Genomic DNA, 14,210 nt, shown 5'->3' with positions numbered 1-14,210 from the left:
GAACAGTAATGCTTCTGTCGTAAATTTACAAAAACATTGCAAATAGGAATGCATACTTGTTACTAAGGGTGGGCAAAATCGCATATTTTTTTCGAATCGAATATTTTTTTTACACAACAGGCAGTCCAGAACGTCGGTCAATACTCTATAAAGACATTAAAAAATCGTCTACAAAGCGTTTTTTTACTGGTTAATTTTGTCATAATCGCTGATTGTTTTCGTCACCATGACTGTTTTTGCGGCGATATATAATCTATATTACCGCCTTTTCTGTTGCAAGTATTAATACGAGTACTTTCGGGTCGGCGGACATCGAAGTTTATATTTCGGGTTTACCCGTGCGTTCACGTCGGCAACAGCTGTTAAAACCATTAGGGATTGATTTCAAAAACCAAATTATTATAAATTTTATCATTTGCGTTGGCTTTCATATCAACGTTTGTAAATTTACCGTCACAATATTAAGCGAACGGTAATATTATTATCGATACCGAGATGCAAATATTCATTAAGACAATACCATAATTAACTTTGCTATGCTTTTCTTTGTTACTTTACAGATAAATCTCGCAAAGCTGCGATTGCGTCAATCCCGAATGTTGATTTCAAATAGTGACTAAATAATTCGGCAATAAAGGCATTTCTGCGTGGCCATATGACGAGATGACGTTAATAAACAGCACTTCTTGTATGATAATTTACATATGCGACCTAATGCTGAAAAACTGCGCTTTTGTGCCTAATAGGGGCTATTCCAAGTGACACTGCAGGACAATTCCGGAAATTTTCCATGTTGTTAGATGCAATATATTTTTGCATTTTCAGCTACATGTTTTGTTTCATTATCCAATCAATTGCTTTATTGAATATGGAAAAAATTGCACAGAAGTTACACACAAGACTTACTTAGTGGATATAAAAAATAACGTAAAATATAGCGTGACACTACAGGACGGCAAATCCACCATGCATTAAGGCATAGGTTCTCAAAGTGCTCCGTACGGAGCCCCAGGGCTCCGCGAGAGAAACCTAGGGGCTCCGTGAGCTATCCGATTACTTTTTAAAATAATGACTAGTTTTGTAACTGTTCAAAGAAACAATAACAGCTTTGATAAAATTTGACAACATTATAGCCTCGAAATATGCCAAAGAGGCGGAATCGAAAGATGACATTATTTATAAGCTGGAGCGCAGCCAGGATTCTCAAGAGGTGGGGATTTGAATCGGAAATTTCCGCGCAACATTCTTTGCGATTATAAAAAACGGATAACGAGATTACTGTTGCGTAAAATATTCAATGTATGGCCGATGCGAGCATTTAAAGTGTCTCGTCGTAATAATTCAATTGTACTCATAGTTACTCAAGTTTCATTCGAGGTTACTATTAGGATTACTAAAATGAAGGAATACTATTCTAAAATAACATAAAATACGTGATAAACTGCCACCTATGAATAAATTGGAGTCGTATTTTTGCGATCTTGGAATTTGTCAAACTTGATTTGTTCTTTTGCACTCGAGATTATTATTAAGCAAGATATCGCCGTTAAAAAAATCACAAGATCTTGGCAAAATACGACTTCCGAAAATGTCAAAAGGGAAAAGATTCGACCCCTAGTTTATTAATATGTTTGTCAAGTGTCAAATTTACAGCTTTAGTAAGAGTATATATGATTTATCTTTGAAATTTTGATTTATTTATGACTTGTATTAACCCCATTAAAAAAAGGTTTAGCATTTAAATTAAGTTAAGTACTTTCAACTTACTCAGGAATATTAATCGGAAAGTAACAATTTTAACATTTCTTTTGGGGCTCCGCGAATAATGGTCAACCTTTTCAGGGGCTCCGCAACACCAAAAGTTTGAGAACCCCTGCATTAAGGTCACATTGTGTTGTGCTGTGAATTTTCGCGATGGTACAGCAGAATCTCATAATATTTTCTGGTGCAGTAGCTGAAGGACCCCTCTATGTGTTGCTCCTGTGACACTGAAAGACATTTTTCCACTTCGGAACAGCGGCCTCCATCATCTTTAAAATTCTAGTAATAAATCATTAAATGGGTGAAGACATGTCCTACAGCACTGCAAACATTTAAACTTTATTAACTTAAATCCAGTGCGTCTATTTCATATGAAACAACTGTATCACACAATCAAACACTTTGTGTCACGAATCATTACAAAATATGTCAATTACACAAAAATTTATACATTTCAGGCCATTTTTTAAAAACCATCAAAAACTTGGGTGAAATTTTAACTTTTTCGGTGAAATGGATGCAGTCCAATAAAATTCCAATGTCTTTTGATATAAAAAATACAAAAAAATTACTTTCACTACACTTTTAATAAAATTGATGAAATTCAACTTTTGCTTGGAGTGGCCCATAGATGGACAGGCGTTAATTATAACTAACTCTTTCAAGTTCCGACGTTTTCTTTCAACAAACCACGCGATCATTATAGCCTATATCGTTACCGAGCAATTCACAATTTTTATTACGAAATTCTCTTTAACTTCTCTTGACGATTTTGATAATGTCACGCCCTATTTATCAGTGCAAAAATGCTCAAAATATACCGAATGTAATCATTTCCGATGATACAACAATTCGTAAACAGTGCGCGTTGTTACATCGAAATTCACGATTGATTTTACGTTATACTCCTGTTCACGATTTCTACACTCCACCCGCCATGCATGCCCGAGTGAAATGTTTACAATTTCGAAACATTACTTGGTCAAGAATGGAAGAGATCACTAAAGAATTATTTGAAAGTACAATAAAAGAACTATGTCCTGCAATTTCTTTTCTGGTCATAGCTTGTTCGTGTTATACTATGTATGGTTTCATGCAAAAGTTATTTTAATTTTCTTCAAACAAATTTATGCTTAGTTCATGCATGAAAAGGCTAATCACGTGCCGCCAATCATACGGAGTTTAAAATCTGAGATATATTAATTTTAAATACCTGATCTGATGTTTCTAAATTCAGGGAACGGTGTCGATACTTTTTTTGCAAAATAGGGAATTGATATGAACGATTGAAACGCAAAGAAAACAAATAACACCACAACGCAAAGACAATTTTTCAAATTTTTCGCTTTTGTCTGTTAGCGAGCGCTGTAAGTGAATTCTCGCGCAATTCACGATCGGTTCAGAGACGTTCTGTGTCTAAGTGAAGCGGCGCAGATATACGTGGTACCCGATATTCGAATAGTAAATGCCATTCGAATAATTTAATAATCGATTCGCTATTCGAATATTTTGCCCAGCCATACTTGTTACCTGTGATGTTATCCATGACCTATTTCCTAACCACGAACATCTGTTAGGACATGAATGTGCATGGTTGCTGCTTCACAAGTGATCTACTCTGTGACATGGCTTTTCCCTTGAACAAAAAGAGAGATGTTAAGCTGAGTAAAATGAATGTTAAAGATTTTTGCAAATAAAACCTCTCAGTTTTTCAGTGAAGATATTGAAATTACTATTAAATTCATAGTAATAATGGTGATTTAATGTTACAAGAGGGAATGACAGATTTGTTATCAACATATTTGCCAACTGAGAGCAATGGCCTATCCTTACTTAAAACTCAAATAGGAATGCAACAGTTTTGTTTACCCTTTTATTAACAATGCCTGTGCCTGTATTGAATTTATACTGTAGGTCTAATGTACCATTGACAACTGAAACATCAGAGCAAAAATAGCAATAAAAAAAAATTGCACAATATTTGATTCTTTTTCATTTAAACTATTTGGTTCAAATATAGAATGAACAGGTGTTATAAAGCAGATGTAACAACTTGCAAGCATTACTAATTGAAAAGAGTTACAGGTATCTGGGCCCAATGTTGTAGTTCTGAATGTTCTAAATAGTTTTAAATCAATTGAAATGATTTATATTGTTATTTTTTTAATATGACAAGAGACATATTTGTTGCATAAAGTTGAAATACACAAGGCTAAAAGCAACAAGAAACCTAATAGTTCGAAAAATCCTAATTTATAAAAAAATAACATAAAATGTAGAACCTTAATAGTAGCATTGTTGAAAAGGGTGATGGATTGAGCTAGGATTTCATACAAAATTGCCATCACAGAATCATGTCTTGACAAAACAACATAGCCACAACTTGATCATGAAATTGCCTAACAAAACTATATTTCTATATGTAGTTCATATTTATCACTGAAACAAACTCTTTCCATTCTCCAATGTATTGACTGTATACAAGATCAGAGACTTTAGCATGCTTGACATTAAATCAATCATTCGATTTCCCCTGCCTCCAGCCAGCTTGAAATTCCATATTCTTCACCATGAATACAAAAAGATAATAAGTCTATTATTGTTACTGTTAAAATGGAATTATAAAAATTAATTGCATAAGTAAACATTATAAAATATTGGATGAATCAATTAACTTAAATTATGATTAATTTATTATAAAATAATTGTTACTTGAAAAGCATCAGATACATATATTTATGTTGGATGCAATATTTTTCTATACAAGTTTACTAAAGGCACTTATAACTGGAAGAACGGAGTGGCAGCTGACGTACATAAGATGTTAGTAAATAGCAGTTGAACAACACTTGAAGCATTTCCGGTAAACACTGTCTGGAAAAGTAGCAATTACTGTATAGCAGTGGTTCCCAACCTTTTATGGCCTGTGGCCCCCTTCCGACTGCTTTCAACACTCGGGGGGCCCTCTGTTTAATATACCAGTAGTATTTATGGTGTTATAGTGATGGATTCCGAAGACCATTATGTTCAAGCAATTCCTGCAAAAAAGTACCAGGTAATGTTCCCTTAGGATACTTTGCGTTATTTAATCCCCACATTGGTACAAATACAACACTCCAGAGGTATTAATACTACGAGAGCAAAGTATCCTAAGGGAACATGCCCTGGTACGAATACTACGGGAGCAAAGTGTCCTGGTAACTTCTGGAGCACCCTAAATTCTGAAAAAACAGTTAAGAAGAGATGTAAACTTTTGAATTAAAAATAGAATACTAAGTACTGCAACACTGAGGTTTAGATGGTAATTTTTAATTAAAAATAAAATGAAAAACTAGATAAGAAGGAGGCATCACAAATAGTAGCAATAAATGTTGTATAATATGAGATAGAAAAACTATAATCATCAACCAAATTTAGATGACACAATATACAAGGTGTCCAAAAAGTTTCGACTGTCACAATGAATAGTCATAAATGATATTATTCCATGGTGATGGCTATAAATTATTTTAGGACATAGCAGCTTGTTTCAAACGACAATACATACATTCAATGCCTGTACTATAAATATGAATGATATTTGAATAAACTTCATCATTAGTTTCTATATTACATCACGAACCATCATCACTTCAGATGTGTGTGGAGGTTTCAGCCCAGCAAAAATCTTCTTACCAGAAACCGCATCGGTATAATCTAATAGATTTATACGTTTAACTATATACCACCCTCGTATTTGCTTCAAAGACTCATCAGTGTGGTTGTAAGTATGATAAGCTATCAGCTTTTTAATTCCTTTCTTCCGGGCAAGCTCATAAGTGTATTTACCTAATCCTTGCATTATTCCCAATCCTTTATATTTGGGGTTGATTGTTCCCATTTTCATTTCCCAATATTTATCAGTTCCAAGAATATGAGATACGTCACCAATGGAACCACCTACAAATGCTGATGTGAAACCTGCATAAGCAGCTTTTCCAGCTTTGGTTTTGAGATTTGACTCAAATTCGCTTCTCTGTGCGAGATATGGACCAACATTAACAACAACACCAACTATTTCACTGTCTTCATTGAACGCTCCAAATGAATTTTCCTGCTTGAGAAAACCTTTTGCCAAAGCGAAATAGGAATTCACATCCTCATCAATATTCCCAAGACATTGAATGAGGGCAAAATTTGGAGCATAACACAACTTTAACAGTTTCAGTACATCAGGATAGTCATCAGCAGTGAGAAGTTTATATGTTAATTTAGGCATTCTATAATCTATATCACAATTATGTATAATTTATCTATTAAATGGCTTCAACGGATAAAAAAAAATTCCTTTATTCAATGATATTGCAAAAAACTCCCAGAAACTTATATAGCGGAAATTTACAATCAATTAACAAGGAAGAAGCACGAAACCAAGTTGAGGTTTGTTATGATACAGGGCAGGGTTGCCAGACCCTAGCGATCAAAAAAAGCCAAATCAAGACATAAAAAAAGCCAGAAAAAGCCAACAATTTTACTAAGTACAAAAGCCCCATGATTTGTCAGATTTTAAGCCCTTGGCAACGTACTGATGATGATGTAGAGCCATCAGTACATTCAGTGAGGCACACAAATAGAAAGTAAAGTTCCTATAGAACTGTAGAAAGTAAAATGAATATCAAGCGGGCAGCAATATTTTACCATTCAATATATACAATACAGGGTGCCGCTTCAGTCTGTCAGTATGTAATATACCTACAATATGTTTCTACTTAAACTTGTGCTACACCTTAAAAAAAATTTCCCCGATATCGTACTTTACTATTGAAAATTTTTTTACTTTTAAAATTTATAAACCATCAATTTTATTAAAAAATTATCTAACCCCCTGCCGCTCACAGGTGGACCACTAATATCTAATTCAGTAATTTCAGCATAGTTAATCACATCGTTACTGTAATTGCAGAATTAAACTAAAGCTGAAAGCTCACATAAACCATATCAGGCATAGTGAAAATTAGATTACACAACTATTTTTTGGAAACAGAACAAAACGTAAACTGACAAATAACACGCAAAACTATAAAAACGAGGCAATGTTTACAACCCTGCTTGAACATCTGTCTGAGCAGCTGCAGAAACTGCACTTATTTCTTATTGGGTATGGTTAAGAGTTAATGTAACAAACAAGGAAAACGATGCTCCAGGAAATCCTAATGTTAAGTAGCTAAGTACAGGTAATAGGCTATTGTTCAGTTGTTACACACTAAATATTGTATTTCATATGATTTCAATAATAGTCACTAGAATAGACTTGAAAAAAGCCAATAAAACGCCAAAAAGCCGAACGGAAATTCTGACGCCAAACGCGTTTGAAAAAAGCCAAAAATGGCAACCCTGATACAGGGTCATGTAATTAAAACTTGTTAAGCATGCTATAAAAAAAGTCCATATTACAGTAATTTTCCTCAACAAATATCCAGTTTCAACAGGGGTGTGGCCAGAAATTTCTAACATGGGTTTCTAGAAGTCTTCAGGGTCTAAAAAACGTTTTAATCTACGAAAAGGTGCTATGATAAGAAAATTCGTTTTTCACAATTAAGAAGAGGTTTCCCCAGGGTTACGACCCGCAAAACCAATCCTGGTTACGCCCCTGAGTTTCAGCATCGACAAAATATAAAGTCCCACATTGTCTGATAAAAAATTGCTGTAAATTGGTTTCAACACCAAAAAATAGTAAGCTATTCATTTCTAAGATAAGCTTTTTCAAATATTAACGGATTATCAGGTCACAGGTTCATTATATCCTATATGGCGATGCATTTCAACCATGGGATGCGAGAGACGTTAGTGTTTCGCAAAGCGCTGATTGGGGTTCAGTAAGTTATGCAGGGTTTGGTGAGAATTTATCATTGCGTGGACTGTGGCAATTTTTAAATACCTAGGTTGTGTAATAGTACAGGGTGGTCGTTAGAAAAACAGAACTATTCAACAGTTATTCATTTTTACAAAGAATACCTTTCACAAAGGCCTTCTTCCATGAATTGGGTGTCAAAATAGAAATCAAAATTGAACCTAAAAGGTGTCAACCTAAAACAAACTCGAACAAAAACGTATCGAAAAAGAAATGAGTAAGCACGCATTTCATGAGTGATCTCATCTGACCTTCAAATTTTCTGCTTTACTGGCGACTACCCTGTATTTTCTGCCTTAACAACATCATTGAAAATTATAACAGAAGTCGATTGAATAGTATGGATATGCACAAAAAGATTTCGTTGAGTCGTCACTATTTAAAAGTTTAGTGAGAAAATAGGGTGAAATACTTGAGGTATGAAACTACATGAGACCCTTTTAATAATACACTGGTAAGGTTACCAGGATATAAATTTGGAATAATCTGATAATACAGTAAAAATAGTAATATCAAGCAATCATTTTGTGTACCTTACATGCAGACTAAACTGCTGTTATACCTAGGGTTACCATATGTTTTGGACTTCAAAGCGGGACGCCTTTAAAGACACGACCCCTTAGCTGTGACCCTGTAACTTTACAGTTTCCGATTTTACTACATAGGCCTACATTTAAAGCCATCCCGGCTGTCTTCATTGACCATATTGTCATCGAGAGTTCATGTGCATATTCACTGTCTAAATACCGGGTTCAGTACGAAAAATATAAAAGAATAGACGCTAACGATACAAATGATCCGAATTTAGATTTTTTATGTACAGCAAAAGGAATAAAGAATATTGAAATAGACTGCCGTTTTCAAGCATTGAGAATTTACTCATTTGCTAAGCATGCTTTTCTGTAGATACCGCCTTCAAAAACACGTTGCTCAATGTTACATTCACGTGAATGTGCGAACAGGACCAATTAGAACTGATTTTACATGTGATACGTTCGCTAACAATGTTAGCGGGAAACAAACAAAATAACGCTTTGCGCTACACAGCAACAAGCCAACAACAGTAACGAGAACATGTTCGTGTATTATGCTGGATGGCTGAACGCAAAAGCGGGACTTTTGGCTGACTTGTCAGGACGGCGGGACAAGACGCTAAAAAGCGGGACGCATGGTAAGCCTAGTTATACGGTACGGTAATTGTTAGGGGTACATGTCGCAAATCTGTGTCTTGAACATGTATCCTGTCTCTGTTTTGCTGTTTAATTATTATGCAGATACTGTTACATTTTTGAGGCAGATAAACATACATACATGCCTCGAAATCTGAGCTATTCATCATTTTAAAACCCAATTCCAACAGTTGCTTTTTTATATGTTTCTGCTATACCGGTACGTATTTTTGCACCTAAACTCGGTTCATGGCACTGAAACTCTTTCAACAGTGGTACGGTACCGTAAACTCGGGTAACTTCTGATCCCTTGCAACTTCGGATGAACTTTTCAATCGTTTAACGTGGCGATCAACCGATCGAGTCTGTACGTATCTACGGTACCGCCCGTATCGTACCGTACGAGTTGTATCAACCTTACGTCTAAATACTATGGTATACGTTTAACTATTACATTATTCCACAATAAAACATATACAATATATACGATATGTCAGTACGTAAAACATCTAAACATATATTCAGTATTTTAGTCATGTTTAACACAATTTTTGTAATTTCCAGGTCGCACTTATTTTGTTCTATAGCATAAGATTTTCCTTAATATGGCTGTTCACATTCTGATATCTGCATGCGCATGTTTCCTTTTTTTTCAATGTCGGGTTTCTGATATTCCACATGCGTGAACGTGAACTTTGTTTTCTGTTTGGGTGGTGTGATTCTTTGTGAGGGTTGTAGACGGCATAATTTAACTCCTGTACATAATATTGTAATTAGGTGAGCAGTCGAGGTATATTTGGATTCTCCCCTACATTTTAACTTGCTGTAGTACTATATGCTGTGTCCTGCGTGTATACAAAATTTTTATCCTTGGTCGAATTTATGCTGTGTATAGCATGCAAATGCGTAAGGGTTAGTGTGATGTTAATGACTAATGAAGATAATGGCATACATGTGTGTGATTTGACCGACATCGAAAGTTTTTTGCATGGTTTGTGAACAATTTATCTTGTGTCCCAACCACAATCTCTTCTTTCTCAGGTCTTTCAACTAGCAGTCTAATGATATTTAATTAATATTAATCAATATTTACACAATCCAACAACTTCCACTCAAAGGTGTAGGGTAGTTTTCTATTGATTCCTTATTTGCAATCATTGAATATTGTACTCGCAGATATATTTTTCGCTTTTCAGGACGTCATGATGATCAATTTAAATGCTATCTATGTTAGGGTTACCATATTTGAAAAAGCAAAATTCCGGACAGTGCATGTCTATGTCGCACAACCTTAGTCCTAACCGGTACACAAAAACTATGTTCAGGTTGCGCGCCATCTTGGTGCGCATACTTCTTTCTGGAGGTCCCTATTTTCATGAGACCATATATATGCGCTACCGAAATGCTAAGCCTGCAAACGCTATACGATACTCATTCTAAAGCGCCAGCTACCGAAATGAAAAGTATTGTCTTCAGTCACAAGCAGAATCTCACACCAGGCAGGTAAGCACACTCTAAATATAGCTACGGGCCGTCGACTGAAAAAATCTCAACTTCAGAGTGAAAAATAAGAATGAGAATTAGATTGTGCCGAAACGGAAGAACAGCAATTACATGCTTAAAACGAATTAAAGACAATCACTACAAATTTACTCTTCTGACCATGCATATTTTTCTGAAGATCTAATTCTCTTCTTGTCTGATTTCAAAAATGAAAACAATTCACTACAGTGCATATCTTTGAAATTATATTGGAAACATGCCTTTTATAGTCGCAACTTGTTTCTCTCTTTAGTCCACTGACTTTGCATCAGTGAAAAGACTCTCTCTACATTGACATTGTGAGATGTAACAGCAAAGAAAAACAGTTCAATCCTTAAAATTTCGGAGTGGCATGTGATGTTCGTAGACTGATCGAAATATTTGCACCATTTCTTATGCGTTGGCAGTTTAATAAATTCTTCGTCTTGTAGGTAACTTTCCACAAACTGCTTCAAGTTACAGAATTGGTCATTTATCATCGTCCACATCAACCCGTTTACTAATCAGATGTTCCAGGCAAGGCTTTACATCTGGGGTCGGCAACTTTTTGTCGCTCGCGGGCCAAAACCAAAGGTTGCAAGTCATTGGCGGGCCTCATATTTTTAGAATGTTGAAAACCGAACGGATAGCCGATGAATCACACTTTTTCACACAGATCAGAAGTTAAATTTAGAGCAGCGCACGAAGACTGACCATTTAAATATTTTCTGCACCATTAAACCATTTGCGCTAAGCATCAACTTTTCTGCGTTTTGTCGCCATTTGTGTAATTATAATTAAATTATAGGGTCATTAAACGCGCAATTGTGAGTTATAACATAATTTGGCCTACGCGTGTCGCAAAATTAATTCTGTTACGTAAAGAATATAATCGTTAAAACAGCTGTTTTGTTACTATAATCCAGTGAAGCGTCGCGGGCAGGATTATATTGCTCCGCGGACCGGATCTGGCCCGCGGGCCGTAGGATGCCAACCCCTGCTTTACATCCTTCCAACTTGGTATCTCGTTCAAGGTTATCCATTTGAAACAAGTAAACTCTTCCATTGGTTTCATCCATTTGCACAGGTATTCCAAGCATCTCTCATAGACGTTCGCAACTCTAACACCATTGATAAGGAAAACGCTCTGTTATATTAAATTTCCATACAACCTCGTAGTAAAAATATGCGCACGGTACAAAATAACAATGTTCTGTATTAGCAGTGTGCACATTACAATTGCAGATGCAGTAAAATTCCGGACATTTGAGCATTTTTCAAAATTCCTCCCGGACGCAAAATTTAACCCTAAATTCCGGAATTTTCCGGACGGTATGGCAACCCTAATCTATGTCAACATGAAGTGTATACATCAACAAAACTTGCAGACTGATGAATCATCCGTGATGAATTTGAACTGACCGCAGGGATCAACAACCTCAATTAAAGTTACTTGCCTATAATCCATGACCCTGGAAACCTTACTTGAACCTTAAACACCATATATATTCCCTTAACCAATTTTCCTACCTCTGTATCATACCGCCCTAATTAATTATGATTACCGGTACTGTTATTGATTAATAGTATTTAAAATAATTTGGACGTTATTTGGCTTGTTGTGGCTTCTATTTGATGAGTGAAGCAGGTCTAGCCTACCTCTTCATACATCCAACTTGGCAATTCTGATTGGGCAATTTGACATTAGGTGACTCCAATTATAATCAGCTTGACGATATCTTTTGAGGAATACTTTTCTATCCACAATACATTACTCTTGTTGACTAATTCGGTATCCAATTTGGCAATCCTCATAAAATTATTAATTTGGTGTGGCAAAAGAATTTCATTTTTTTTCATTTGTTTGTATATTTTCCTTCCTTTTTACTTTCAAGTCTCGCTTTTTTCGCTTCCGACAGTATCATGTCTCGATGATTGTGTGTGTGTGTGTGTGTGTGCGTGCGTGCCTTAATTAGTTTTTTTTTACTTCTGGGTGAGCGAACACGTACTACTTCTTTTATCAATACCTTTCCATCTAAAATCTGTACGTTTCAAACCTTACTCTAGGTTTTGTTCGCTTTCCCGATTCTATAATCAGTTACTTTTGTTTTTATCTATTTTTTTTTATCGTCTATTGCTGATTATGGAGTCGAAATAAACTTATACTTATACACTTCAGCACTAAATCACTGCGCGCACTAAATCCCCCCCCCCCCCCCCCTGCTACGCTGAGTGATCAAAAGTTAATATAATTTATGGAGGTTTGATATCTATCTAAAAGCAATCTTAGTCATAATTTACTAAATAAATGTAGCTCAGTTTTAAGTATTTTGAAAATCAGTAGTGAATATGGGGTGAGCTGACTTGGGTAAGAGTGGTATCGTTCCCTCCAGGCCTCCGGTTTCCAAATTTAGGGGGTGATATAGATTTTACCATTAGAAATGTGGTCTTTTTGAAATCAAGAGGTATTTATTTGAAAAATGATAGTTAAATTTATGAAATTAGGTAATGACGTAATGTTTTGATATTCAAAACAAAAAGAAAGCATTACTCAAATATATGGCCACGAGAGCCAAAACGAGGCAATATGGGTATCAGTAATCAGTAATTTATTTTTTTCACCAAACAGAAAAGAACACTTTATGCAAATAAATATAATAAAGGAACATAAATACGGCATTTCAGGGCGAAAGGAATCGCGAGAAACCAAAACTGGTTAACGAGCAGCGACACCCGTGAATTAGTCTAACAGAAATATAAACATAAGAGAGAAAGAAGTCAAACATTATATCATGAGAGAAAAAAGACAGCAAAAGCCAAACCATGGAACGATATTTCAAGGTATGCAATCTGTCACAGTAGAATACCGGTCTCCTGACCACAAGGTAGCAAATGCGGAACTGCCACAAGATGCGCAATTTTTGATTGAGTCATCGCATACAAAAAACGAGTCCCACAGAGCCCAAACAAATTTTTCATATAAATAAAAGTGATAGGTTTTTATGAATAATACAGTCTTCAACCACTGAACATTTCAAAGCAATTGGTCTAGTAATTGCAGAAACTTTTTTTTCTAACAACAATATTATGAACGAGAAACCGAATACTACCACCGACAACAACAATATGATAACAAAACTATCCACAGATACACGTAGTGTCCAATAAGACCGATCTCACTTTTACATTTAAGTCACTCTGAACGTCTGGGGTATAAGAATATGATGAAAATTATCGGATGAGTAGAAATACTGTATGAATTCGAAACAAACTTGCATTCAAATGCGAGTCGGTTCCAAAATAAATAGACTTCTGGTCCGAGATATGATGAATGCATACAAAAGTCTCCAACAGACAAGCAGACAGACAGACAAATACCTCGAGATCGATAATCGATCGATAAGTAATCAGGATTGGTCGTAGTCTGAGAAATAAATGACCTGAGCCATCAACGTTTTCACAGAGTCATTCTAGCTTTGGGATAGGTTTTACATATTTATCCCGGGCCGAAGAAAGCCGATAAGATGACTCAATCATATGGCGAACCACGGCCTCTAGTCCGGTTACCAGTCGCATATGGGATTAGTTAGCAAGTTGTTTGTCATCGGAAGCCGTATCCGACCAGCGGGCACGTGAACCACCCTGCGGCGGCGTGGAGTTGAGTAAATCCTCTCGCAAATAGCTATACCCGCATGGGATTCGAACCCACGCAGGGTAATCAGAAGTGCGAAGCTTAGCACGTTTACATGTAGATTTCGGATCTCCAAATTTGCAATTTATGCTTAGGCGATTGTTCTCCCTCATACCCGCACAACTCATAAAGCATTTTTCTGCTAACAAAACTTCTGCTGCTGACGCCTTTGTAAAAC

General features: G+C 35.8%; 1 protein-coding gene across 2 annotated transcripts; it reads right to left on the bottom strand.

Moving 5' to 3' along the window:
- Positions 1-1,910: 1,910 nt before the first annotated feature.
- Positions 1,911-6,060, bottom strand: LOC120338194 (uncharacterized). 2 transcript variants are annotated; one of them, XM_078117351.1, is made up of 3 exons: positions 4,044-6,060; positions 3,292-3,397; positions 1,911-2,040 (listed from the first exon to the last, which is right to left on the bottom strand). In XM_078117351.1, exon 1 carries the CDS (start codon positions 6,017-6,019, stop codon positions 5,366-5,368), a length of 654 nt encoding a protein of 217 aa, XP_077973477.1. In that variant the 5' UTR covers positions 6,020-6,060; the 3' UTR covers positions 1,911-2,040; positions 3,292-3,397; positions 4,044-5,365. The 2 variants fall into 2 exon arrangements, with proteins under 2 accessions (XP_077973477.1, XP_077973478.1); XM_078117352.1 differs by lacking the exons at positions 1,911-2,040; positions 3,292-3,397 and having other exon boundaries at positions 3,621-4,324; positions 4,676-6,060.
- Positions 6,061-14,210: the final 8,150 nt, after the last annotated feature.

Source organism: Styela clava, chromosome 10, assembly GCF_964204865.1.
Source record: "Styela clava chromosome 10, kaStyClav1.hap1.2, whole genome shotgun sequence".
NCBI lineage: Eukaryota > Metazoa > Chordata > Ascidiacea > Stolidobranchia > Styelidae > Styela > Styela clava.
The sequence above is the reverse complement of the archived record's forward strand: the minus strand, read 5'-3'. Positions and strand labels throughout refer to the sequence as shown.

What these genes read in the sequence shown, in the direction of transcription:
- LOC120338194 (XM_078117351.1), bottom strand. Translation starts at nt 6,019, where the DNA reads ATGCCTAAATTAACATATAAACTTCTCACTGCTGATGACTATCCTGAT.